The sequence below is a fragment of the Asterias amurensis genome, chromosome 12, assembly GCF_032118995.1.
Source record: "Asterias amurensis chromosome 12, ASM3211899v1".
In the NCBI taxonomy this organism is placed as follows: Eukaryota; Metazoa; Echinodermata; class Asteroidea; order Forcipulatida; family Asteriidae; genus Asterias; species Asterias amurensis.
In genome coordinates this window covers 14,547,471-14,574,990 of record NC_092659.1, presented here as the reverse complement: position 1 = coordinate 14,574,990, position 27,520 = coordinate 14,547,471, and the positions used below count along the sequence as shown (strand labels likewise).

At 39.6% G+C, this 27,520-nt stretch overlaps 3 protein-coding genes across 3 annotated transcripts; all 3 read right to left on the bottom strand.

Moving 5' to 3' along the window:
• Positions 1 to 433: 433 nt before the first annotated feature.
• LOC139945135 (uncharacterized) lies at positions 434 to 6,112 on the bottom strand. Its single transcript, XM_071942412.1, has 3 exons — positions 5,628 to 6,112; positions 3,437 to 3,760; positions 434 to 1,493 (listed from the first exon to the last, which is right to left on the bottom strand). Exons 1-3 carry the CDS (start codon positions 5,724 to 5,726, stop codon positions 885 to 887), a joined length of 1,032 nt encoding a protein of 343 aa, XP_071798513.1. The 5' UTR covers positions 5,727 to 6,112; the 3' UTR covers positions 434 to 884.
• A 1,593-nt stretch (positions 6,113 to 7,705) lies between these two features.
• On the bottom strand, positions 7,706 to 12,599 carry LOC139945031 (uncharacterized). The gene is made up of 3 exons (XM_071942275.1): positions 12,445 to 12,599; positions 10,027 to 10,244; positions 7,706 to 9,280 (listed from the first exon to the last, which is right to left on the bottom strand). The coding sequence occupies exons 1-3, from the start codon at positions 12,499 to 12,501 to the stop codon at positions 9,004 to 9,006; spliced, it is 552 nt and encodes a 183-aa protein (XP_071798376.1). The 5' UTR covers positions 12,502 to 12,599; the 3' UTR covers positions 7,706 to 9,003.
• Positions 12,600 to 18,630: 6,031 nt separating this feature from the next.
• LOC139945524 (uncharacterized) lies at positions 18,631 to 25,707 on the bottom strand. Its single transcript, XM_071942902.1, has 3 exons — positions 25,472 to 25,707; positions 20,810 to 20,991; positions 18,631 to 20,333 (listed from the first exon to the last, which is right to left on the bottom strand). The coding sequence occupies exons 1-3, from the start codon at positions 25,526 to 25,528 to the stop codon at positions 20,063 to 20,065; spliced, it is 510 nt and encodes a 169-aa protein (XP_071799003.1). The 5' UTR covers positions 25,529 to 25,707; the 3' UTR covers positions 18,631 to 20,062.
• Positions 25,708 to 27,520: the final 1,813 nt, after the last annotated feature.

The following is a 27,520-nucleotide window of genomic DNA, read 5'->3' as shown; positions in this document are numbered from 1 at the left end:
ATCAAATCTCTCAAAAAAAATGCGAAGCGACAAAAAACAACAAAACCAAGTCCCTATCACAACTTGAACCGTTTTCGTTTTCGTCACGGTTTTCAAAACAACTGACTTATTTTTAAATACGGTTGCCTTGGATCGGTCGAGTTGGTCTTTGAAAAGTGTTTGAAACCGTTTGTTATGAAACGCATATGGTTAGATAGATATTTTTAAAGTAGAATATAATGATCCACACAAGTATCACTCGAAATTACGTGGTTTTCCTTTTACTTTGTCGACTAACACGGTCGGCCATTTATGGGAGTCAAATTTTTGACTCCCATTATTATATGGCCGACCGTGTTAGTTCGCAAAGTAAAAGGAAAATCACGCATTTTTGAGGCAAATTTGTGTGGATCATTGTATTCTACTTTTAAATCATTTTTTTCTAACCATATGCATTTTATAACAAACGGTTACAAGCGCTTTTCAAAGACCAACTCGACAAAATAACAAATAAAGAGAGAGGTACATCAGAGAAGCGAATGGAAGAGTAAAGCAACATTCTGCAATGTAATTTTAAATCAATTGATGTACAACTGCAGCGGACCTCGAATTCCACATTAAAAAATTCTCGTTAAATGACTCACACTAAACACTTGAATTTTGTTCATAATTAGAATGCTATGTCTAAAAAATTAGGTGTATGCCACACTAGGCCCACCCCGGCATACAAAAAAACAGGGATCACCGCCTGTTTTATATGAAATTAATACTGCATGTATTTCTACACCATTATGTTACTCTCGCGGCGTGGTGGTTATTTGCCTTCCCTTTATCATACAATGAATAGAAAACACACACCCATTTTCTACACTAAAATCCCCAAAATATACCCACACACCCAATTTCTACACTCCATTAGAAATAATGCCTTGTATTGTTGACACCAGACACTTATAGTTTTTCGCGTTACCGGCTGAAGGCTTCCCAGCGCTGAAGACACACCAATGGCCGCCTTGTCTGGTCATCCACGCCATAACGATGGCCTGAGAGTAATTCAGTTTGGTTATGGTGTCCTCACACAGCATCTTGCCTGGCTCAGACTGCTTGTAAAACCGTAGACTAGGATTCGGGTATCTGGACACTGTGGGGGAGTTCCAAGCACTCAGAGTGAAGAAGAAGTGGGTGATGTTTGCTGGGATTTTATGGAGATCTACATTGATAAAATGGTGACCTGTGCGATTTCTATCATTCATCAGATCTCCCGAATGTCGCATGGCTGGTGGGAAACTCGTGTGCCGGTAGTCAAGAACGCCTACATATTTATGTCTCTCAAAAATTAAAACACTTGCATCTAAAAAATCACGCCTTCGACTTGGATAACCCCAGTTAAGGTCAAACACCACCTTGTCCAGATCTTTAGGTGCGGAGTAGAGGAGTCGCCTCACGTGAATGGTAGAAGTCGGCTGGACTTGATAATAACCCAGAGTTGCTGCAGCTTTCGCATCAGTAAACTCCTGTCCATGCAAAATGAAAAAAAAAAAAAATACTAAACACAAAAAATATATGCTTTCAAAACACGATAAGACAACTTACTAAACAATTATTTTAAAACTAAAAGCAATGGGGTGCGACCGGGCGGGTGCCTAGCCGTAAGGCGAAAAGGAGGGCATTACCACCATAAGCCCCTTCTCTGGTACTGAAAATGCCTCTACCAATACAAAATGCCTAGTCCCTACCTCCAAGTGGAGCACCCTGGCAACTGCTCACCAAAGAGCAGGCAGATTGACGGAGACGACTGGGTTCCATGCCCCCAGAATAAAAACACCTAGGCTGGAAACGGAAGGAAAACCGTTGGAAACCCACATGGGGGTCTGTCATCTAGAAGAAGCGGCTGGTGGCCCAACCCCTTGGAAGTAGTAAAGTAACATCTCACCCAACTGGGAAGTCAATGGCCGTGTGCCAAGTTTGAATAGCAGGTCAAAACTCAGTTGAAGAAACCAACCAATCATGATATCGCTCATCCTCCCAATAGCAACACTTGGTTCTGAATCCTGGACTCTCACAAAAGCCACCAAACAAAAACTGGAAGGCTTTGAGATGAGATGCCTCCGCTCCATACTAGGTGTCTCATTAAGAGACAAAATGAGAAATCAAGAAATACGCAGGCAACTCTAAGATGAACACAACAGTAACAGATGTAGTGACCAGACGTCGCCTGGACTGGTTTGGCCATGTTATCAGAATGCCAGGCTACCCAACCTGGTCTACTACAGTGACTTCAACACTCCACGCCAACGAGGACGCCCACCATTGCTCTGGAAGGTGCAAATTCTGGATGGGCATGCCAACATTCTACTTCATGAGGCAGAGCATTTAGTTAGAAATAGACATGAACGGGGACTGTTTTCAAAGGAGGCTAAGGGACACCCAGTCCTGAGCAGCTAATAATAATGATAATAATAATGATAATAATAATAATAATAATAATAATAATAATAATAATAATAATAATAATAATAATAATAATAATAATAATAATAATGATAATGATAATGATAATGATAATGATAATGATAATGATAATGATAATGATAATGATAATGATAATGATAATGATAATGATAATGATAATGATAATGATAATGATAATGATAATGATAATGATAATGATAATGATAATGATAATGATAATGATAATGATAATGATAATGATAATGATAATGATAATGATAATGATAATGATAATGATAATGATAATGATAATGATAATGATAATGATAATGATAATGATAATGATAATGATAATGATAATGATAATGATAATGATAATGATAATGATAATGATAATGATAATGATAATGATAATGATAAGGAAAAGGATAAGGATAAGGATAAGGATAAGGATAAGGATAAGGATAAGGATAAGGATAAGGATAAGGATAAGGATAAGGATAAGGATAAGGATAAGGATAAGGATAAGGATAAGGATAAGGATAAGGATAAGGATAAGGATAAGGATAAGGATAAGGATAAGGATAAGGATAAGGATAAGGATAAGGATAAGGATAAGGATAAGGATAAGGATAAGGATAAGGATAAGGATAAGGATAAGGATAAGGATAAGGATAAGGATAAGGATAAGGATAAGGATAAGGATAAGGATAATAATAATAATAATAATATAAAAGCTTACAATATTAAAGTGTTTTGAACCACCTGATTAGGACATAAAAAGAAAGGGATGAATAGGTTGTTATAAAAAGATTCGGATAAAACATTTTATTCGACACCCATTTTACACTGTTATGACCAAAATCTTTACCTGAATAAAATATAATACTTTTATAGTCACTGGTGAAAAAGTGTGGGTGCCCAGTTACTTTCTACTTATACGACAATTTTTAGTTTAATCACACTATTTGTATACAACCACACAGTTGTGCATTCATGCACCTACCTTAAGTTCAGTCCCATTGTAAATTAGCTGTTGATTCTCCAGTGGAACTTGCAGTTTACTTTTCACGTATACTTTCAATGTTGACACCGTCATGCCCGAGTTAAGCTGTAAACTTGCACTGTCACCATTCAGCATGGCCAGGCTGATGAAGCCCTTTCCACTGAGCGTAGGTGCTCCTTCCGCCTTTGGGACGTAATTCAGCTTGCACTCTGGAAACATGGCTTCCAGCTGGCTGTAGCATCGCTTTAGACGGATAGAATCTTCACCAACAGTGACGTCGCACTGGGAACACTCGCCATGTTCTTCAACATGGGCAACCACGCACTGCAAAGAACAATCAGGACAACAATGAAATATATACACTATACTTAGTAAATAAAAGGCAGTTCATATTCTGTTGATATTATAATTACTCAACAAATTAAAGTGACCATAACAACTTTACTTTGCAATGAGCTGTTGGTAGTATTAAACATTGTGAGAAACGACTCAAAATTAGTTTTAGACAAAGAGTTAACTGTCACCCTAAAATTTGAGAAACGGCTTCAGTCAAGAAGCCTTTCTCACTCGTACATCTGAAAGCACACATGATAAGTGTGTTTTTTATCTCATTGTTTTCTTGTAAATGCAACAACGACGACCAATTGAGGCCAGATTTTCACTGCATATGTGTTGGGAAAAAATTTACATTTACAAAAAAAGTATCCTGCATAACAAGAAAGTTTAGGAAAATTGTTTGTTGTTACTTTGTAGCAAATGCTAATAATAATATATGAAGCCGTAAATCCTGCCTTAAAGACAGTGGACACTATTGGTAATTATAACACCCCTTGCAAGTATTCTGCCTGCTCATTGGTTTAGAGCGCGTCACATGACATGTCTTAGTTTTGCTAGACGACGGCCGTGTGATAGTGCGTCGGTTTGCCATCATGCGCTAGTCCGAAGACTAGCACATGGCGCCGTGCGCTAGTCCGACAGACTAGCACACGACGTGCAGTACCCAGACGTCCGTTGCGTGTACGAGGATGATAAATTAATAGTCTGTAACCATTTCGGATTGCACGACACTACATGCAACACAGTAAGTAAAAGTGTTTGCAATCTGTGTTCGCGTTGTCCGTGGATTGTAGCATTCAGGTCTGTAACTTAATAATAATAGTACAGTATTTAGAAATGTTTGGGGTGTTATAAAACAAATATTGACTGCTTTTACTCGTGCAATGGTTAAAAACTATGACTCCCTCGGTGATCCCCGGAGCGTTCTATTTTCCCTCGGCTTCGCCTCGGGAAAATAGAACGCTCCGGGGATCACCTCAGGAGTCATAGTTTTAACCATAGCACTCGAAGCAGTCAATATTTGTATACTGTCAAAGACTAGCCTTCACAGTTGCTGTATCTCAACATAAGCATAAAATAACAAACCTGTGAAAATTTGAGCTCAATCGGTTATCGAACTTGCGAGATAATGATGAAAGAAAAAACACCCTTGTCACACGAAGTTGTGTGCGTTTAGATGGTTGATTTCGAGACCTCAAGTTCGTAATCTGAGGTCTCGAAATCAAATTCATGGAAAATTACTTCTTTCTCTCGAAAACTATGGCACTTCAGAGGGAGCTGTTTCTCACAATGTTTTATACCATCAACCTCTCCCCATTACTCGTCACCAAGAAAGGTTTTATGCTAATAATTATTTTGAGTAATTACCAATAGTGTCCACTGCCTAATAAGAAGTTCCACTTTATAGCAAATCACATGAAAACCCATTAACAGTTCTCTGAACCCACGTACTTTTCATCCATTAGTTTAACCCACTGGTCAATTATGGTCTAAGTAAGATTGCTTCATAACCACTGAATATGGACAGAGTCTTGAAACCGACCAAGGCCTCAATGGAAATAAAAATCCACTTAATTCCTTGCGTTCATATTTTGTAATGGCCTTTAAACCATGACCTATATGAGTGGTTGTTTTTTAGTACATCGAGGAAGACGAAGGTTTTTAATAGCCCTTTTCATTTCTACTCCTTGATTTTATGTAAAAATTGAGACAAAATGTGTTAGGCGTAAACCTCCATGATATAATTATTATTAAACTGTATGGTTAGTTGCCTTCAGAAAATGCGCTGGAATGTTCATTGTCATATATTAAAACAATGTAACACATCAATGTGACTTATATATAACACACTTACCCTAAGGCAATGGAGAGGAGCATGTCTACATTCTTCCATAATGGTCCATGGCGGGAACTCATTTGACAGTTTCTGAACGCCACAACTTCGACACTTCATTTTGAATAAACGATGACGTTAAAACCGACTCGTCTTCGTCCACACAATTCTATAGATGTCCTGTTCTTAGATACCGTGATTTTTATTTAAAAAGTGCCAGCGGAGCAACGCTAAAAATTGTTACAGACTTCACAAACCTTGTGCAAACCAGTATCAGACAACAGTGCATTACCACATACATGATGTTCCATATGTCTGTTCGGCAGCCATAATGACACTCTTATTTGATACAAAAGGCTGTCCATACACTGCAATGCTTATTTCGCAACAGTGAATTTTCCCAGTACTGCTGGTGAAAAGGCCTGCAAGTGGAAATCCCAGAGCGTGCTCATGAACTCGACTCTAATGATTACCTCCATTGATATTGACTTACATTTCAATGGTCTTCATATGCAAAACAGGAGCCAACAATGGGAATATGCAAATTACCTGCGATTTCTCACTGACGGTGTCGGTCACGGTGGGTCCCCTTGAATTGATGCACTTGTATGAAGTACAGTGCATGAACAGAAAAACATGTCCACACACATAATGTTGCGGGTATAACATGAAGCTAATTATTTGACCTGGTGTCTAGCGTCTGTTGCGGTCGTAAACTGATGGCGTATAATTCTACTCCAAAATTCCTGACTTGTTCTTTCTTTCTTAAAAAATGGAAATAGCTTATCTATTGTGGGTATCCGATTTCACAGTGTCAGATATAGTTAGGATTTTATGGACTGTATTGATGATTTTAAAATGAGCTATAGTTTGGAAATATGTATGTAAAATAATCCCTTTTTCAATCACAATCTAAAATTGCCAAAAATGATAAGTAGCTATAGCAATTCCATCGAGCACAAAATGCACGACATTAAGTGCTCCTTTCTCCACCATGTGGTCCAGACTCTAGCATTGTGGAAATTTACATGTTTTTTTCAGCACAAAGGGGCCAACTTAGAAATGACATAATTATAGGCTCCGATCAGTTATGCGCTTTGCCTAGGGGCTTCAATCAGAAGGACGGATCCCAAGCTGGAGCCCAAGCCTATAGCCGTGGTTTCGAAAAGGGACTATAGTGCTCTTTTCACACGACAGCAATAGACCCTTCCCATGAAATATGTAAATTGCACATAGCGCGTGCGCACTAACGTTTTGGTTGACAAAATGAGAGAACATCGCGCTGTTTGTACACGGCTAATGGGTGCGTGACGCACTTAGTGCACAACTCTATGGTGTTTGCCAACCAACAGGGTCTGTACGCATGCGTGAATATAATTAGCATATTTCATGGGAAGGGTCCATTCAGCAGGGGTCCCTTGGTTAGTTTTAGCATGGTTGTGATTTTACTAATTGCACAATCGCAAATTTCACATTGTGAAAGGACGACACACGGTTGGACTAACCAAGGTCCCTAATGAAAAATTTTCTTTCCTGAATTACTGACAGTATAAACATTGCTGCCTTTCACACGGGGTGCAATTTCGCAACCATGCTAAAACTAAGCAAGGGACCCTTGCTAAATGTCGTGTGAAAACGGCTTTAGTGTCAGTTTAGGTCTCTCAATTGCAAGGTGGTGGGGCGTGATAGTAAAATGGTGGCCATTTCGCAAAATTATCTTCATTTCTGTTGTACATGTCTATTGTAGAGTTTAAGAGGACATTTCAAAAGGGCGAGAGTATTTATATCCCGTTACTTTTCAAGATGGCGGCTGTATTTTGGCCAAGCAAGCACAATCGATGATATTGCTTGGGGTGCATGCTACCATGCCTAAGATGCATGTTGAATCTTCATCTTCTTCATTTTATTTTACTTTTTATTAAAAAACATTGTTTACTATCATAAACTTTGAGTATTTTTGCCTTATCCTGACTTTTATGTGTGGCATACTCAAATATGCATGTTCAAAATGGAAGACAAAATAATCAATAGTATCAACATGGCAAACAGATAACTCGTACAAAAGTGAAAACAACAAACTGTTTATCAACATACACATTTTATTGTCTTCAAACAACCTTAACAAAAACAGCAATCGCTACATTATTAATTGGCAGTCTAAACTTGACAGAATTCAAGAAGTAAAGCTTGAGTTTGAGTTTGAGATAGTAACGTCTTGGACAAAGACTAGATTACGTCGACTGTCCAAACTATAATGTAAAGTGTGAAAAAGAGCGTGTGAACTCCACATTTATGTATCTAGCAGGTAAAACCAATGTCACAAAGAATGATTAACTGATTACAAGTGATGAGAGATACCATTCATTTAAAGGCAGTGGACACTTTTGGTAATTACTCAAAATAATTATTAGCATAAAAGCTTTCTTGGTGACGAATAATGGGGAGAGGTTGATGGTATAAAACATTGTGAGAAACGGCTCCCTCTGAAGTGCCATAGTTTTCGAGACAGAAGTTATTTTTTATGAATTTGATTTCGAGACCTCAGATTTAGAACTTGAGGTCTCGAAATCAACCATCTAAACGCACACAACTTCGTGTGACAAGGGTGTCTTTTTCTTTCATTATTATCTCGCAAGTTCAACGACCAATTGAGCTCAAATTTTCACAGCTTTTTTTACAACAATATGTATGTAAAATTATTCCCGAGTCATGTGAAAAAAACATTCACAGGTATATTACTTGGGTGGGATTCGAACCCACGAACCTTGCAATTCTTGAGCAGCGTCTAACCAACTAGACCACCGATATTGGTACGACAGTGCTCTATAATCGCAAGGGTCGTGGGTTTGAATCACACCGAGTAATTTTTTTTCACAGGACTCGGGGAAAGTACTGAGTATACAGTGCTTAAACACACATCGGTGTATGGGTAAAACTAACATTAATAATGCTTTATCCCCGATGCAATTTTAGCATACATTAATACATTATAACAAAAAAATATTTAAAAACTTATAAAAGCAGGTTTTTTTGTTTACGTATTTATTTAGAGACGATGCCCATATAAGATAGGGCGAGTTAAGGCCCGGTCACACAAACAGGCCTCGATAACGAGAACGAAAACTAGAACGTTTACGAGGACGTTAACAATGCACGCCCTCGATTGATGCGGTTTATTTTCGCGTCGTGGTCGTTTTCGTTATCGCTGCGTGTGACTCGGCCTTATGTTAAAGTGTTTGACCAACTCGCCCTATCCAAGGCAACGTGTCCCTTTAAACTTTACAATTTGTCTCATGAAAATACGACTCTGGATAAATAACTTTTTTTGATCGCAAATAGCCTTGGGCGGTTTATAGTGAATAGACCCCCGCAAAAGGCGCTGTAAGTCTGAATGCTTTTAACAAACGTATTCCCAGTATGCAGTTATAGAAGAACGGCTTCCAAATCCAGATCCATCGCGAAAACCCCAGTCGACGGACAGAAGTTTGGCAGATGCGGCAATGGTTGTTTCATTCGCTCCGGTCACAATCCCCACGTATGTTCTATCGCTGATGACGTAACCTACACTCGGATACGATCTTAACTCCCAGCACAATGTGGATATAGTCAAGTAAGAGGTATACTGGTATCCCCATTCCCATGCACTGATAGGTACCGGCGCCACCATTACCCTTCTAAACAGATAATAAATTGGAAGCAAAAAATGAGTCAGACTGATAGTATTAAATTTTTGGCCGTTTGAATTCAGAATGGGAGACTGTTAAACGATATAGTGGCAGCAGCCTTACCAACTTGGTTAAAGACAATGGAAATCATTGGTAATTGTCAAAATCCAGTCCCCTCACTTGGTGTATCTCAACATATGCATTAAATAACAAACATGTGAAAATTTGAGCTTGGTTGGTCATCGGAGTTGCGAGATAACTATGGAAGAAAAAACACCCTTGTCACACGAAGTTGTGTGCTTTTAGATGCGTGATTTCGAGACTTCAAATTCTAAATCTGAGGTCTTGAAATCAAACTCGTGGAAAATTATTCCTTTCTCGAAAACTACGTCACTTTAGCGGGAGCCGTTTCTCACAATGCTTTATACTATCAACCTCTCCCCATTACTTGTTACCAAGTGAGGTTTTATGCCAATAATTATTTTGAGTAGTTACCAATAGTGTCCACTGCCTTTAACTAACACCGAGTCCGGTGACTTCGGCTACTGAGGTCTGGCTAGATCGCATGCGTCTCCCTATTCTTTAACACTGGCAGACATTTCAATGAACTTTGGATTACCTGGTATTAAGTCTGCTGCCCTCTACAGCAACGGGGACCAGCATCGGTATTCTACACTTTTATTGACTGGTTGGCATTATAGGGATCATAATAGGGGCCTTAACTAATACACTGGGCTGAGTGGTGCATGTCTTACCTATGCGGGACCGTTACCCCGACTGCCTCAAAAACATCTGCCACAAACAGGTGGCTTTTTCTCGCGTTTGACCCATCAGTCACGAGGTTTTGACGAAAGTCAAACCGACTAGCATCTGGATGAGCTGCAGCATATGTCCAATTAGTCAGGCCTGCATCAGCGTATTCCTTTGCTTTGTTGGCGATAGTAGTGCCGGACACGGCCTCTGCCTTGCCAACCTGTGACAAAGTATAATACATTTATGTCAAAGCAACCTTGGATAAAAAAAAATGTTTCCTACAACACGCCGTCCGCAAGTTAGTACATTTCGGTCACCAACAATATTGCAGCTGCAATTTGGTGTCTTAAAGACCCTGGACACTATTGGTAATTGTCAAAGACCAGTCTTTTCACTTGATGTATCTCAACATAATGCATAAAATAACAAACCTGTGAAAATTTGAGCTCAATTGGTCGTCGAAGTTGCAAAATAATAATGAAAGAAAAAACACCTTGTCACACGAAGTTGTGTGCTTGTAGATGCTTGATTTCGAGACCTCAAATTCTACGTCTGAGGTCTCGAAATCAAATTCGTGGAAAATTACTTCTTTCTTGGAAACTACGTCATTTCAGAGGGAGCCGTTTCTCACAATGTTTTATATTATAACCTTTTCCCATTACTCGTTACCAAGTAAGATTTTATGCTAGTAATTATTTTGAGTAATTACCAATAGTGTCCATTGCCTTTAAGGTTGCAATTTCCTTTAGTTGACTGCAGCTTCGTATTTTGGTGCACTTTGCATACAACGACCACATGGTCACCACTTCCTCTTTCCTGCAACTTGCATCTTGCTGCAACTTCTTACCTTACAAAGTATCTAAGTGCAACTGGTTATCTTTGCCGTAACTTTTTTGCAGCAACTTAGTATCTTTTTGCAGCCACAATTTAATATTTTTTTTGCGGCCGCAACTTCGCATCTTTTTACGGCCAAAGTTTCTTACGGCCTAAACTAAGTTTATTTTTACGGCCGCAAATTAGTATTACGGCCGAAATTTAGCGTCTCTTGAGTCTTGACGGTCGCAACTTCTTTACAGCCGCGACTTAGTACACTCTAAAAATTAAAGAGATGAATCCAACACTTGAGCTCGGTGAGTGATTACACTTTGGAAGTGTTGGATTCAGCGTTTTGTTTGTAAATCTAGCATTTAAACGTTTTGATCCAACGCAAAAATGGTTAATTCAACAGTTTAAATGTTATTTCAACATTTCTCAAACAAATATTCCTTTGAATTGTTGGATCAGCTTTTTAAACGTTAAACTGGCAGTAATACTGGATCCTGAATATTTTACAATGCTGGATTTAACATATAAAATGCTGGATTCAACACTTTCAAAGTGTAGTCACTTACCGAACTCATGCACGTGTTGGATTCAACTCTTTAGATTTTAGAGTGTATATTTTTACGGCTGCAACTTGTATCCTGCAACTTCTTACCATACAGTCCCACTGTATCTTACGGCCGCAACTTCGTATCTTTATGGCCGGAACTTACTATCTTTTTGCGGCCGCGGTTTAGTACCTTTTTACGGCGCAACTAAGTACACTCTAAAACTAAAGAGTTGAATCCAACACTTGCATGAGTTCGGTGAGTGACTACACTTTGAAAGTGTTGAGTCCAGCATTGTATATGTTAAATCCATCAAGTATTCGGTCAACAATTTAAGTGCCAGTTTAACGTTTAAAAAGCTGATCCAACAACTCAAAGGAACTTTTTTGAGATATGTTGAAATAATACTTGAATTGTTGAATTAACCCTTTTGCGTTGGATCAAAAACTTATAATGCTAGATTTAACCAAAAAAAAAACGCTGGATCTAACACTTTCGAAGTGTATACACTCACCGAACTCATGCAAGTGTTGGATTAAAGGCAGTGGACACCATTGGTAATTGTCAAAGACCAGTCTTCTCACTTGGTGTATCGCAACATATGCATTAAATAACAAACCTGTGAAAATTTGAGCTCAATCGGTCATCGAACTTCCGAGATAATAATGAAAGAAAAAATACCCTTGTCACACGAAGTTGTGTGCGTTTAGATAGTTGATTTCGAGACCTCAAGTTCTAAACTTGAGGTCTCGAAATCAAATTCGTGGAAAACTACTTCTCTCTCGAAAACTATGGCACTTCAGAGGGAGCCGTTTCTCACAATGTTTTATACTATCAACCTCTCCCCATTACTCGTTACCAAGTAAGGTTTTATGCTAATAATTATTTTGAGTGATTACCAATAGTGTCCACTGCCTTTAAACTCTTTAGTTTTCAGAGTCTATCTTGTTACGGCCGCAACTAATAGCATCTTTTTACGGCCGCAAGTTAGTATATTTTTCTTTCATATTATTTGCGTCTTTAAAAGAATTCTCTTAAAAAAACACTCACCCAGCTGGTCAACACCAGTGTCAGTACAGTCAAGATTGCAAGTATGCGTAGAGCCATGGTGACGATGATCGAACAACCGAATCAGGGAAATTTTTCTCACGAAGAAGACAGGAACTAGACAGCTCACGGCCAAAACATTTTCTGAGATGTAAAGGAACTGAGCTCCTTTATATACACACTTTCTAATTTTTTTTTAGTATTGCAAATTACAATAGCAGATGTGTTCATATTTCACCGCAGAAGTTCCTTTTTCAACAGAACTAACCCCCAATTAAAGGCACTTGGCATTTGGTAAATACTCAAAATAATTGTTAGCATAAAAACTTACTTGGTATTAAACGAACAATGGAGAGCTGATGATGGTATAAAACATCGTGAGAAACGGCTCCCTCTGAACGTTTCTTTTGAGAAAGAAGTAATTTCTCACTACAATAGTTTGAATTTGATTTCGGGACTTCAGCTGAGGTCTCGAATTCAGGGCATCTGAAAGCACGTAACTCGTGCAACAAGGGTGTTTTTCTTCCATTGTCCAAATTTTCACATGTTTGTTATTGTATGTATATAAGATACACCAAGTGAGAAGACTGGTCTTTGACAATTACCAATAGTGTCTTTAAGTATAAAGTAAGATACACTGCTTGTTTGCCTCATGTGGGCCGTTTTCTTAACCCTCGAGATCCGGGTTCGTGCCGAGCACTAATCAAAATGAACTGTCTACCTTCCTGCATTGAGTCATACTAAAGCCCGGTTCATACTTTCTGCGAATGCGAATGCGAAGCGAATGTTGACGTCACAAATTCGCAACGGGGCAATTCGCAGCAGTTGCCCTCTGCTCTACTCTCTTGCGAATATTGCTGCGAAAGGAGGGTGTGACGTCAAATTCACGTCAAATTCGCTTCGCATTCGCATTCGCAGGAAGTATGAACCGGGCTTAAAGGTGGATGTATTATTTTATTGTGAAATAAATAATTGACTTCCCCGTGATTCCTCCCACCCCACACCTCAATGGTGAGCATCCCTACATCCAATTCATATTCTCACAATATTGACTCTATTCCATTGGTGATTGGTCGGGGATTTGGGATAAAAACCGTGCTGATTTCGCTTTTTCTTTTGATTTTCTTTTTCTATCATTTCTGAATAGTGTGCCAGAAATTTGCGCAACTAATAAGTAGGCGCCTTTCATTATTTTGCATCCACTCGCAAACCTTACTTTATTGCATCTTTGTGCGTAAACAACCTGCAATCCCCTTTTGTTTTTACCAGCTTGTTTGGCACCAGCTCCAATTGGACTTTCAAGATTGGTACCTTCAACCAATAACCTAGACCCTATTGTCATCATCTGTTACAGATAGGTCCCGATTTAGATGTGCACACACAAACACGTCCAGCTCTCTATGTGGAGTAGTGGGAATAAATTCTGTCCGCCGGAGATTCGGTCCCCTATAATAAAAATGAGAAATAGTGGGCTGGAGCAGGAGGATTCAAAAGAGGGCGCTATCAGAAGAAGTTTGTACACAGTTTGCCATGGGCGTACCAAATCTCCGGGGGGAGGACTAGACTTGACTCAAGTCCCAATCCAGTGCCATCCCCAGGAAACTATTGTTTTGTGATGCTCTGCATTCCAAAACCTGTTCCTCCCATCCACACCTCAATGGTGGGAGCATCCCTATCATCCAATCCATATTCTCACTATCGACTCTATTCCACTGCTAAAACTAAGCAAGGGGCCATTTTGACGGCGAGCGCGCACTGTATGTATGCTACGTGTTGTTTTACAGGAAAATTTTGGAGGAAAATATGCTTAGAAACCTCTCACACGAGAATGGGACTTGAATCAAGTCTGGGGGGGGGGGGGGCACAGAATCTCCTGCCACACCGCCAGTGATAAACACATCGTTGTTTTGGAGTTGTACGGTATACAAACAAAACTTCATTCCTCTATTGCCCACCAAAAGTCATCTAACCACACCCTCACTTTCCAAAACGAAATTATCTCCGCTAACTTCAGGGCGAGGCGTCTTTAATTTTAAACAGAGGTTCAAAACACAAACACGCAAACCCGGATGCACTCTCCATGGTTTCCGTTGGTTCTTTATACTGGTTCCAACTAAGTACCGTCACTGCCCAATTTTTAAGCTGCTTAAAGCGGCAGAAAATAATGCTTAACGATTCTCTGACAAAAGCTGAGAAGGTCTGTTTATCATGTTTTGGCTGTACCATTAGTCTGTTATTAATTTGTTGATTTATGCTACTTTTTCGCTTAATAATAGCTCTTTAAACAATTTTGCCCGTGCCGAATAGAGCTGCTTAAACAGAAAATGATGCTACCTTTAAGCAAAAGTGAACAGGATACTAATCACAATGGTACATGTGACACATGGTATTTGGTAATGGGAATAATTAAGAACAACATGACTCAAAACAGGATCCGCAAGGTTCGTTTGAGCATCTGCTCATATTCCGTACCATGCAGGCCAATGACACACAAACAAAATGGGAACTAAAAGAACTCCATGTGGGCAAATTCTAAAGACTGGGGGTGTTCCATCATATGAAATTTTGTTGTACAAAGTCTGTTTGAAAATGTACGGAGACAAAATAGAGAAAAACAAAAGATGTCTCCACATATTTGAAAATGTGTGCCATGCAGAGTGCCGATACATTTGGCTTCAGGCTCCGTCCTCTCGTCTGTAAAAGCCCTGTCGTTCTCTGCTCTTGACAGCCCTTTACAGTTTACAGCCAACGTTGATCGAGTATTGTAGAATAACAATAGTAAGTATGTACAAATAAATAACACAACAATTTGCATGTCTTTACCGTTGGTTCCAGACCAGACTAAATTTTTCAACAGACTTTGTACAAAGAAGTTCCATGTGGATCACAGGAGATGAACAATGTAGTCATAATCAATACTTAGGTTTGAAAATTCCAACTAATCAAATTGTCATCTATACACACAAAACAAACTGACAACAAATACTGCGTTTTGGGATTTTGGGTTTTGGTTTAGGTTTTTTTTTTCTTCTTCCCCCCTTTTTTTTTTGGGGGGGGGGGGTAAAAACTTACAATTGAGTATTCACCAGTACTCATACATACTGATACAACAAGATATGTTTATGAAATACAAAAGCAAAATTTTAATACGTTTCTTCTCAGCCGGGTATTTGACGTCATACATTCTGCCTGAAAGGCTGAATTTAAATTCCAAGATCCGTTTGATGACCTTCTTTACGTTAAGATTTCATGTGAGCGAAACAAAATCGCGAACTTGATAATTAAATAATATGTTGCGGAGGCTATTAATCATTGTGAATGTTGCAGCTAAGAAGCTGTTTGAGCCACAGGCGTGCCAGTGCACCTTTGGCAGTCAGCCATGTCGACCGACAATAGAGAGCACACAGCCAGCAATCAAAAGTGTTCCATTTTCCCTGAGAAAGGAAAACCGTAAGCCTACCCCAGAGAAACAAAAAACTTGGCATGGAAAGTCTCGATGGCCTTGGCCGTGTGAACCGAACCAGCACGACAGTGGTGAGACGCGAGCGCTTAAGGACATGCCACGCCCATGCATGCCACTCATTGACGTGTCCAAAATGTTTTGCATTAGTCTATCAGAAAGAACGATCTTATTCTGTTGTAAATTATATGTGTTTCCATCCTCTTGCTTGTGGTCAAGCCAGTCCCTTCCCTTCAACCCCCCCTTTTTTGTCCCCCTATTCATTGTTTACCCCCCTGTTTTTTTATGTATGCTTTCTAACCCCATTCATGTATTTCCACTTCACTGCTTATGTTTCACTTATAGTTACCTGTTCATGTTTGTTGTGTTGTCATTTAGCCTTCGAGAAAGACTCTGCTAGGGTCGAAACGTCAGGCCATTAACTATTTTTTGTAAATTATATGTATAACATCGAAACGATATAATGGGTCAAAGTCTGGGTCCTGATATGAGTCTTCCACCAGCATATGCCTTTAAGCGTTGGCTCTTAAGCCCCGTCTGCCCTTTTAAAGCCCCTTATACCTGAAAGGGCGCGTTTTTCTAAATAATTACCGACGGAGCCTATATGAAGCATGAGCCAATGCTGCGGTTTTAAAAGGAGCTATAGTTTGGAAATAATTGAAACAACAGGGTGTTTTTTTTTTCAATCACAATCTAAAATTGCCAAAAATCATAAATTGCCGTATCGAGCACAAATGTACGCCATTAAGTGCTCCTTTCACTCCGTATGGTCCAGACTTTAGCATTGTGGAAACCTCATGCCTCTTATAAAAGCATGAAACTCATCACAAAGGGCTTCTTATTTTGGTCATATGGCTCCAACCAGTTACTTAAAGACGTGCGCTTTCCATATTATAAGGGACTTCAATCTGAAGGACGGATCCCAAGCTGGAGTCCAAGGCTATAAACGTGGTTTCGAAAAGGGACTAGTGCCCTTTTCACACGACAGCAATTTAACTGGGGTCCCTTGCTTAGTTTAAAGCCATTGGACCCTTTCGGTACAGAAAAAAAAAAGGGTTCACAGATTTACAAATAATTTACAGGGTTTACAGAAGGTAATGGTGAAAGACATCTCTTGAAATATTAGTCCATGAAATGCTTTACTTTTTGAGAAAACGGTAAAACAATATAAATTCTCGTTAACGAGAATTACGGATTTGTTATAAACACATGTCATGACACGGCGAAACGCGCGAAAACAGGAGTGGGTTTTCCCGTTATTTTCTCCCGACTCCGATGTCCGATTCAGCCTAAATTTCCACAGGATTGTTATCTTATATGTAAGTTGTGATACACGAAGTGTGGGACTTGGACAATACTGTTTACCGAAAGTGTATAATGGCTTTAAAGACACTGGACACTATTGGTAATTGTCCAAGACCAGTCTTCTCACTTGCTGTATCTCAACATACATATGCATAAAATAACAAACCTGTGAAAGTTTGAGCTCAATCGGTCATCGAAGTTGCGAGATACTAATGAAAGAAAAACACACTTGTCACACGAAGTTGTGTGCTTTCAGATGCTTGATTTCGAGACCTCAAATTCTAAATCTGAGCCCCCAAATCAAATTCGTGGAAACTTACTTCTTTCTCGAAAACTACATTACTTCAGAGGGAGCTGTTTCTCACAGTGTTTTGTACTATCAAGAGCTCCCCATTACTCGTTACCAAGTAAGGTTATATTCCAATAACTATTTTGAGTAATTACCAATAGTGTCCAGTGCCTTTAAGCGTGTTTGTGAAAACTACAAATTGTACAATTGTTTCAAATTCCACGTTGTGAAAGGATAACACACGTTTGGACTGACCAAGGTCCCAAAGAAAACATTTGCTTTCCTTTACGGACAGTATAATGAACATTTGCTGTCCTTGCACACGAGGTGATATTTCGCAACCATGCTAAAACTAAGCAAGGGACCCTTGCTAAATTTCGTGTGAAAATGGCTTTAGTGTCAGTTTAGGTCTCTCAATTTCAAGATGGTCGGCATGATAGTAAAATGGTTGCCATTTCGCAATATTATCTTCATTTCGTTTTACGGTTGTCTTTATAAAATTTAAAAGGACATTTTTAAAGTGCGAGACTGTTAACCTCCCTTTATTTTTCAACATTGCGGCTGTATTTTGGCCAAGCAGCACAATCGGGGATACTGCTTGATGGGTGCATGCTAATTTTATTGAGTTTAAAGGTCTTCATAAATTTTGCGTATTTTGCCTGATTTTGACTTGTTTGTGTGGCATTTTATTTAAAGTCACCTGGAAATATAATTTGTTTTAAGAGTATATGCTTACGAACAATAAAACAATTTTTTTAGTAATTGTTTGTCACGATTTATATGTTTAAAAAATATATAAGTTGTTTAAGGGGCTGACTCCGCCTACCCCTTTTGTGACGTCAATCGAGGCAGACTTTGCCTGCAATGCGTATAGTGAACACACGTGGAAAGTACATGTACGTCCAAGTCTTGAGTTGGTACATTTCAAAAAGTGTTTTTCTGCATTCAGCAGCACTACACCTGGCCGGCATTGCCGGGAAAAAGAAAGTACAAACTCACGACTTTGTCCGTACATGTACTTTGCAATTGTGTTTACTCTACGCATTACAGGCAAAGTCTGCCTCGATTGACGTCACGAACAGCGCCCTCTCGGGTCGGGGTCTACTCTTAAATTTGTAAATAACATGAGAACTGATTTTTTAAAACCTTAGTTAACTGTTTATTCACATTCCACTCATCAAAACACATATAATAGTTACAAAAGCTTTATTTTAAAAAAATACCACTTCCAGGTGACTTTAAAGACACTGGACAGTATTGGTAATTGTCAAAGACCAGTGTTCTCACTTGGTGTATCTCAACACATGCATAACATAACAAATCTGCAATAATTTGAGCTCAACCGGTCATCGAAGTTGTTGCGAGATAATAATGAAAGAAAAAACACCCTTGTCACACGAAGTTGTGTGCTTTCATATGCTTGATTTAGAGACCTCAATTCTAAATCTGAGGTCTCGAAATCAAGTTCGTGGAAAATTACCTCTTTATCGAAAACTACATTACTTCAGAGGGAGCCGTTTCGCACAATGTTTTATACTATCAACCTCTCCCCATTACTCGTCACCAAGAAAGGTTTTGGGCTAATAATTAATTTGAGTAATTACCAATAGTGCCCACTACCTTTAAAATGGCAAACATATAAAAGTGGCGAACATTTGCTTTGGCTATGTATACTATCTCGTACAAAAGTGAAAACAACAAACTGTTAATCAGCAACCTTGCGAAAGCAGCATACACATGTATTGTCTTAAAAAATCTTAAACAGAAACCAACAATCGCAACATTAAAACAATTGGCATTCTAAACATATATTAACATATAAACAAAAAAATATCAAGATTCAAGCCCTCTGTCGGGTTATCGCGTTGCGTTACGAGTTTGAGATAGTAGCGTCTTGTACCAAGACTAAATTACTTACGTCGATTGTCCAAACTAATGTACACATAAGTGTGACAAAGAGCGTGTGAACTTCACATTTTTTTTCTATATCTAGCAGGTAAAACCAATGTCACAATAGACTTGTAGACAAGTCGTTATATCGGTCCCACGCGGTGATATAGTCGAGTTGTGGCGGTGCTCTCGCGAGATCATTGCTCTCGCGCGAACTGCTGGCTCCCCGATTTAACGACTTGTTCACAAGTCTAATGTCACAAAGAATGACTAACTGATTACAAATGAGAGATGCCTTTCATTTAAAGGAAACTAAGCATACTCAAAAATGCACAAAGAAAACAAACCAGTGAACATTTGAACTCAATCGGTCGTCGAAGTTGCGAGATAATAATAGAAACCCTTGTCACACGAAGTTGTGTGCTTTCAGATGCTTGATTTCGAGACCTCAAAATCTAATTCTGAGGTCATGAAACCAAATTCGTGGAAAATTAATTCTTTCTCGAAAACTGACTTACTTCAGAGGGAGTTGTTTCTCACAATGTGTTGTACTACCAACTGCTCCACATTGCTCGTTCCCAAGTAAGTTGACATTTTGACGGCTAGCGCGCACCGTACTGTATAGCATGCTACGTGTTGTTTTATAGTAAAGTTGGGGTGACTTGCTTAGGGACCTCTCAAAAAGAACAAACGCTTGCCCAGAAGGTTACAGAATCACGGCTTCCAGGTCCAAATGCACGAAAACCCCAGTCGTTGGTCACGAGTCCATTCGCTCCGGCACTGGTTGTTTGTCTCAATCCGGTCATGATCCCGACGTGTCTCCCGTCTCCGACGACGTTACCTTCATTCGGAGTTAATGTATTCTTCCAGCACCATGCGCTTGTCAAGTAAGATGAATGTGGGTTGCCCCACTCCCCTGCACCGATAGGGCCAGCCATCCCCCACCATCTGAATTGATAAGAAGATGGAAACGGAAGCACAAAATAAGTCGGGCTAATAGTTTAAACCTTTATCATGCTGCCTCCATCTTGGTCAAGTTTAATTTTGGGAAGTGCAATAAAACGACTTATGACACCGACACCCCCTTGCCTGCTAATGAGTTTACCCGCCCCACTGTCTTCCACTCTGTGATGTCACAGAGTATAATGAATATTTTACCAGCGGGCAGCGCTTCCACGCTCCCATTGGTTTTGTACATCTCCCCATTTGGGGAGATTTTCCAATAACAACGTGCAGAGTAAGAAACGACCTCGTCAAATCCCATTCTCGGGACCACATTTTGACGGCGAGCGCGCACTGTACTGTGTATGCTACGTGTTGTTTTTATTTATAGTAAGTTTGGGTATATGCTTAGGGACCTCTCACACGAGAATGGGACTTGAATCAAGTCTAGGCAGAGTGGTGCTGAGTGGTCCATGTCTTACCTATGCGGGACCTTTTTCCCCATCTCTTCAAGCACATCTGCAACAAAGAGGTTGCATTTGTCCGTGTTTCTCCCACCATATGGGTGATACGCTTCAAATGTCCATCTAGTGCTGCCTTGAGCTGCGTATTCCTTTGCTTTTTGGGCGACATAATAGTTATCCACCGCTTCTGCCGTCCCAACCTGTGACAAAGTATATCATTAACACTCTTTAAAATTTGTTAAGGTATCTCAATAGGGGTCTTTCGGGACGCTTGGTGGCAGCAGAATCCATTGTTCTCGGTTATGTGCGCATGCTCAGAACTACGTGAACAATGGACATTTACCTGGTAAGTCTGCTGCCACCTAGCGTTCCAAAGTCTCTTATTGCAAGATGGTGGGCATGATAGTAAGACGGTGGCCATTTCGCAATGTGGTCTTCCTTTTTTGTTTTTTTGTTTTTGTTTTACAGTTGTCCATTATTTCAAAAGTGTTTTCAAAACTGTTATCTCACATTATTTGTTTCAAGATGGCGGCTGTATTTTCGCCAAGCAGCACAAACGTAGCAATTCACGCCCAAAGCCGAGTAGAGTATTTGCCAATGGGAGCACGGCATTACAACAGTTATAAAGTCCGTCCTCTAGTTGCGAATAAACACCTTATAAAATGACGTCGTGTGTCTGAAGGAACGACGTGACGGGTTAACAGCAGTACCAGTGAAGGCAACATCATAATGAGCAAAAAGGTATGTCAAAGAAAAATAATGGTTGCGCAAGTTTAATCGGTTTCCTGCCATTGCGAAGGATAACGGGAGATGTTCCTGGTTTAGGCTATAATAAAAAGCGTATGTTATGAAATTAATAAGGGAATCAATGTGTGGTGAAGAGGTTTTCAACTAGTGGTTTAATCCCAACGAGGCCTGGTTCTTGATAATTTTACCGAGACGAAGTCGAGGTAAATTATCAAGAACCAGGCCTTTGCGGGTTTAAACCACTAGTTGAAAACCGATTCAACACACTTTGATTCCCATTCAAAAATACCTTTTTGGTCAAAAACATCGAAACTTTTTGGTCAAAAAGTAAAATAAATGCAAAAATTATAATTGTTCACTGATTTCTTTCAACACAACACCCCTCCAGCTATGAAATGGTAAAGCCCTCCGCCGCCCTCGGGTAAACAACTCCTTACAAGGGAATGCTGTGCGCGTCGCGCGTATCGCGTGATGTGGCACAACTGTTTCAGCCGTTGCTCTCGACCAATAGGAATGAAGAAACTGTCTTATAAGAACAGGTGCAAGCTCGCGTGTCACGCACATGTTTCAACACTGTTTACTGGTCAAAAACAAAGGTTTATACACGACCCACGTGACGCGCTCTCCACAAATAGGAATAGCGAAACTGTCTGAGGTATTTATGAATGGTGGTTTGCAGGATGCCTTAATAGTGGAAAAATTTATTGATTTATCCAATACCCACAAAATATTGTGGTTTTCTTTCACTTCGCATAACACAGTCATGCCCTTTCGTGGAGTCAAAAGTTTGGTTCTGCAAAATGGCAGGCCGTTAGTTTTACGAAGTTAAGGGGAACACATGCACTGCGAAGAACTTTGAATGGATCATAATACATGATTGTACTTTTCAAACATCTTTCCAGTTGTATTTATTTCATTACAAAAGCGTTTTATAGCCCAAAGCGCCAAATAATGCGAGGCAACGTGTCACCGGGATTTAATAAGTTAGGTCCCAGCAGATAATCTGTTAGGGCTTGCACAATCTGAGAAGCGTTACTGTCAGTAACGCTTCTCAGGTTAAATTGTTGGGGGACAAGTGATATCTTTTTCCATAATCGCAGTTATTCGAAGTGAAACGTTTCACAAAATGCATTATACTTATATCTCAATAATTGACATTAATCTAAAAGGTCATTACATCATACCGTTTAAAGGCAGTGATGGTAAAAAAGACACTAATGGTAATTACTCAAAATGGTTATTATTATAAAACCTTACTTGGTAACGAGTGATGGAGAGCTGTTGATATTATACAACAATGTGAGAAACGGCTCCCTCTGAAGTACCTTACTTTTAGAGAAAGAAGTAATTTTCCACGAATTTTATTTCGAGACCTCAGAATTAGATTTTGAGATCTCGAAATCAAGCTTCTGAAAGCACACAACTTCGTGTGTCACGGGTGTTTTTCTTCCATCATTATCTCGCAACTTCTACGACCAATATCGAGCTCAAATTTCCACAAGTTTGTTATTTTATGCATATGTTGAGATACACCAAGTGCGAAGACTGGTCTTTGACAATTACCAATAGTGTCCTTTAAGATTGCAACTTGTGGCCGGCACTTTGCATCTAAGGGCCACAGCTTTAGTATAACTTACGGTCGCCACTTCTTACCTTACATTAGTATTCAGTATGTATCAAATGGCGGCATCGGCAACTAATTGTTATCTTTGCCGCCATCTTTCTACGGCCGCAACTTGGCATCTTTTTACGGCCGCAATTTAGTGTCTCTTTATGGCCGCAACTTGGTATCTTTTTACGGCCGCAGCTTTCTATCTATCTTTACGGTCTTAACTTTCTATCCTCTTACGACCGCAGGTTTCTATCTTTTTGACGGCTGCAACTTTCTATCTTTTTACGGCCGCGCAGCTTTCTATCTTTTTACGGTCGCAACTTATTATCTTCTTACGACCGCAACTTGCTATAATTTTTCTCCGCCACAACTTTCTATCTTTTGACGGCCGCGACATTATATCTTTTTACGGCCGCAGGTTCTTTCCTTTTACGTCCGCAAATGTCTATCTTTTACTATTTTCTTCCTCCATGCTTTTAAGGTCGCAACTTTCTATCTGTTTACGGCCGCAACATACTACTTTTTTACGGTCGCAACTTCTTACGACCGCAACTTAGGTCTATACTATCTGTTTCCCGCCACAACTTTCTATCTTTTTACGGCTGCAACTTTCTATCTTTTTACGGTCGCAACTTTCTGTCTTTTTACGGTCGCAACTTACTATCTTTTTACGGTCGCAACTTACTATCTTTTTACGGCGGCAAATGTCTATCTTTTACTATTTTCTTCCTCCATGCTTTTAAGGTCGCAACTTTCTATCTGTTTACGGCCGCAACTTTCTACTTTTTACGGTCGCAACTTACTATATCTTTTTACGGTCGCAACTAACTATAGGTTTTGTTCGGCCAATTTCGGAAAATGAGCAGCCAATTTAACCATCAAGCTTCTATTTCGCGCGAAATCGCACTCTACTGAAAAGGGTCATTCGATTTCGTTTTATTAGTCAAATGTAATGTTGCGTCATTCGATTTAACAAAATAATCATTCAAGTTAACAATTCACAAAGCAGCATTCAAATTCGCAGTCGCTTCTTGGGGCGTGTGTGTCTCGGAAAAGAATGACGATACACTAAATTGAACAGAGTGCTAAAGGAATTTGACTCGATCTCAAAACGAAATTGAATGGCCAAATTCTGAATTTGAAACGCAGTAACAACTGGAGAGGCAAAATAGCTTTAATTCGAACGCATGAAAATAAAATTGACTGCTCATTTAACCGAATTTTACGGAGAAAACCTATATTTTCTTACGACCGCAACTTATTTTCTTTTTGCCGTCACAACTTTCTATCTTTTTACGGCCGCAGACTTCTATCCTTTTACGTCCGCAAATGTCTATCTTTTACTATTTTCTTTCTCCATGCTTTTAAGGTCGCAACTTTCTATCTGTGTACGGCCGCAACTTACTACTTGTTTAGGGTCGCAACTTACTATATAGGTTTTCTCGGTCAATTTCGGCAAATGAACAGCCAATTAAACCACCAAGCTATTCTATTTCGCGCGAAATCGAATGCTACTGAAAAGAGTCATTCGATTTCGTTTTATGATTAGTCAAATGTGATGTTGTGTCATTCGATTTAACAAAATAATCGTTCAATTTAACAATTCATCAAAGCAGCATTCCAATTCACAGACGCTTGTTGAGGCGTGTGTGTCACGAAAAAGAATGACGATACGCTAAATTGAACAGAGTGCTAAATGCATTTGACTAGATTCAAAATTAAATTAAATGGCCGAATTCTGAATTTGAAACGCAGTAACAACTGGAGAACGCATGAACATGATATTGGCTGCTCATTTTTCGGATCTGACCGAGAAAACCTATACCTTTTTACGGTCGCAACAGACTTCTTACGACCGCAACTTACTATCTGTTTTCCGCCACAACTTTCTATCTTTTTACGGCCGCAATTTTCTGTCGGTTTAGGGCCGCAGCTTTTCTATCTTTTTACGGCCGCAACTTTCTATCTTTTTACGGCAACAGATTTCCATCATTTTACGTCCGCGTTTTACTATCTTCTTAACGACCGCAACTTACTATCTTTTTTCCACCACAACTTTCTATATTTTGACGGTCGCAACTTACCATCGTTTTACGGCCGCAACTTTCTGTCTTTTTACGGCCGCAACTTTCTGTCTTTTTACGGTCGCAACTTACTATCTTTTTACGGTCGCAACTTACTATCTTTTTCGGCCGCAACTTTCGTTAACTTCCTTTAAGGCCGCAACTTAGTGTCTTTTGGTCGCACTACTATATAGTCAGAAGGCTCAAGTGGGGCTTCATAATCAATGTGTCTCAAATAATTCTCTTACAAACACTCACCCAGCTGGTCAACACCAGTGTCAGTACTGTCAAGATTGCTAGTATGCGTAGAGGCATGGCAGAAGATGATCGAACAACCGACGAAATCAGGGGAATCTCTCTCGCGACAATGACTGAAAACGGTTTCAAGCGCGACAGCTCACGGTCAAAACAGTGCCTGGGCGAGCCCCCTGAGCCTCTTTATATACACTTTCAAGACTATTTTTTAGTAGTGCAAACACAATTGAGCAAATTTGTTTTTATTTCACAGTAAAAGTTTCTTTTCCCACAAAAACCCTTATATTTATAAATAGCAGTTTCAGATACCACTTACTGCTTGTCACGCATGGGGGCCGTTTTCTTAACCCCTTGAGATCCGGGTTCGTGCCAACTAAAAAGCACAGTGAACTTTCTGTCTTCCTGCTTCCAGTTATGCTAAAGGTGGGTATATCTATCTTTTGCAAAAATTGATGTTCATTTTCAAAATAAAACTGAATAGGCCCAGTCGACTACCCTCAACTCCCTTCCCACACCCCAAAGGCAACCAAGAACAGGGAAAAGGAAAAGAGGTAGACAAAGAAGATGGAGGGATGAAATCACATGCATGAACAGCATGGACCAGAACTGAAAAAGTAGAAAGAAAATCCATAGCATTTACGTGAAGCGGGCTATCTTACGTACACTGGATTAACACAGCCTAAATATAAAGTGATCACGATGGTGATGATGCCACTTCTGATAGTATCGAAGTCTTTATAGCGCACGTATCTACCAAACATGCGGTGCTGAGTTATACAAACTTTCAGAAAGATGGGTTATTGAAGTGATGAATTTTGAGACCCAATTATGTAGCACCTCATAAGGATATACAAGGTGCTACGGCGCATACAGCCACAGCCAGGAACACCGGGGAGAACCCCTTCCCTTTTCGATAAGTGCACTGGCTTCTTTTACATGCGTTACACAACACATGGGACCAACGGCTTTACGTCCCATCCGAAGGACGAAGCAATGGTTGAGTGTCTTGCTTAAGGACACAAGTGTCACGGCTGGTTAGAACACTTTGAATTCGGTGCTCTTAACCGCTCGGCCACGACACTTTCACTTTGTAAACACATCCTTTTGGGGAGTTTTACATACAAACAAAACTTCAATCTTCCATAGCCTATACCAAAGTCATCTAACCACACTCTAACTTTTCAAAAACGAAATTATCTCCGCTAACTTCAGGGCGAGGCGTCTTTAATTTCAAACAGAGGTTCAAAACACAAACACGCAAACCTGGATACACTCTCCATGGTTTCCGTTGGTTCCTACTGATTCTAATCTTCTCTTCACCAGGGTAGGGCCTATCACGCTATTTTAGGCTATAAGTCCCAACTTGGTGTAATTCCTCTTGTAAATAGTTCCAAGATCCATAACAGGGGGCCTCTCGTTTTTGCGAGGATACTGTTAAAGACACTGGACACTATTGCGAATTGTCAAAGACTAGTCTTCACAGTTGGTGTATCTCAATATATATATGAATAAAATACCAAACCTCGAAAATTTGAGCTCAATCGGTCGTCGAAGTTGCGAGATAATAAGGATAGGAAAAGCATACATGTAGTTGTGTCCTTTCATAATATGCTTGATTTCGAGACCTCAAATTCTTAATCTGAGGTCTCGAAAACAAATTCGTGGAAAATTGCTTCTTTCTCGAAAACTCTACTACCTGTACTTCAGAGGGAGCCGTTTCTCACAATGTTTTATACTATCAACCTCTCCCCATTACTCGTTACCAAGAAAGGTCTTATGCTAATAAATATCTTGAGTAATTACCAGTAGTGTCTACTGCCTTTAACTGTGGTTTGAATCTCCACCTGTCATTTTGTCTTATAAATTTTTGGCAGATCAGCTGTTTGCTAAATTCCAGAATGACCCTCCTCAAAGGTTGCTTTTTTGCCAACTGGCTTGCTGTCATCATTTTTCCCCAAACGCATTCAGTTGACAAACAAATAAGTCCAAACAAAAAACATACACTGTTCAAAATAGTAAGGTTTAGCTGCACGTTAACGTGAGCAAACACGT

Coding starts and splice junctions, on each gene's coding strand:
- LOC139945135 (XM_071942412.1), bottom strand. CDS start 5,726: ATGAAGTGTCGAAGTTGTGGCGTTCAGAAACTGTCAAATGAGTTCCCG. Junction 3,761..5,627: donor CTCCTCTCCATTGCCTTAGG/GTAAGTGTGTTA, acceptor TGTTCTTTGCAG/TGCGTGGTTGCCCATGTTGA. Junction 1,494..3,436: donor ACAATGGGACTGAACTTAAG/GTAGGTGCATGA, acceptor TTGCATGGACAG/GAGTTTACTGATGCGAAAGC.
- LOC139945031 (XM_071942275.1), bottom strand. CDS start 12,501: ATGGCTCTACGCATACTTGCAATCTTGACTGTACTGACACTGGTGTTG. Junction 10,245..12,444: donor CACTGGTGTTGACCAGCTGG/GTGAGTGTTTTT, acceptor ACTTTGTCACAG/GTTGGCAAGGCAGAGGCCGT. Junction 9,281..10,026: donor GGGGTAACGGTCCCGCATAG/GTAAGACATGCA, acceptor TTATCTGTTTAG/AAGGGTAATGGTGGCGCCGG.
- LOC139945524 (XM_071942902.1), bottom strand. CDS start 25,528: ATGCCTCTACGCATACTAGCAATCTTGACAGTACTGACACTGGTGTTG. Junction 20,992..25,471: donor CACTGGTGTTGACCAGCTGG/GTGAGTGTTTGT, acceptor ACTTTGTCACAG/GTTGGGACGGCAGAAGCGGT. Junction 20,334..20,809: donor GGGAAAAAGGTCCCGCATAG/GTAAGACATGGA, acceptor TTATCAATTCAG/ATGGTGGGGGATGGCTGGCC.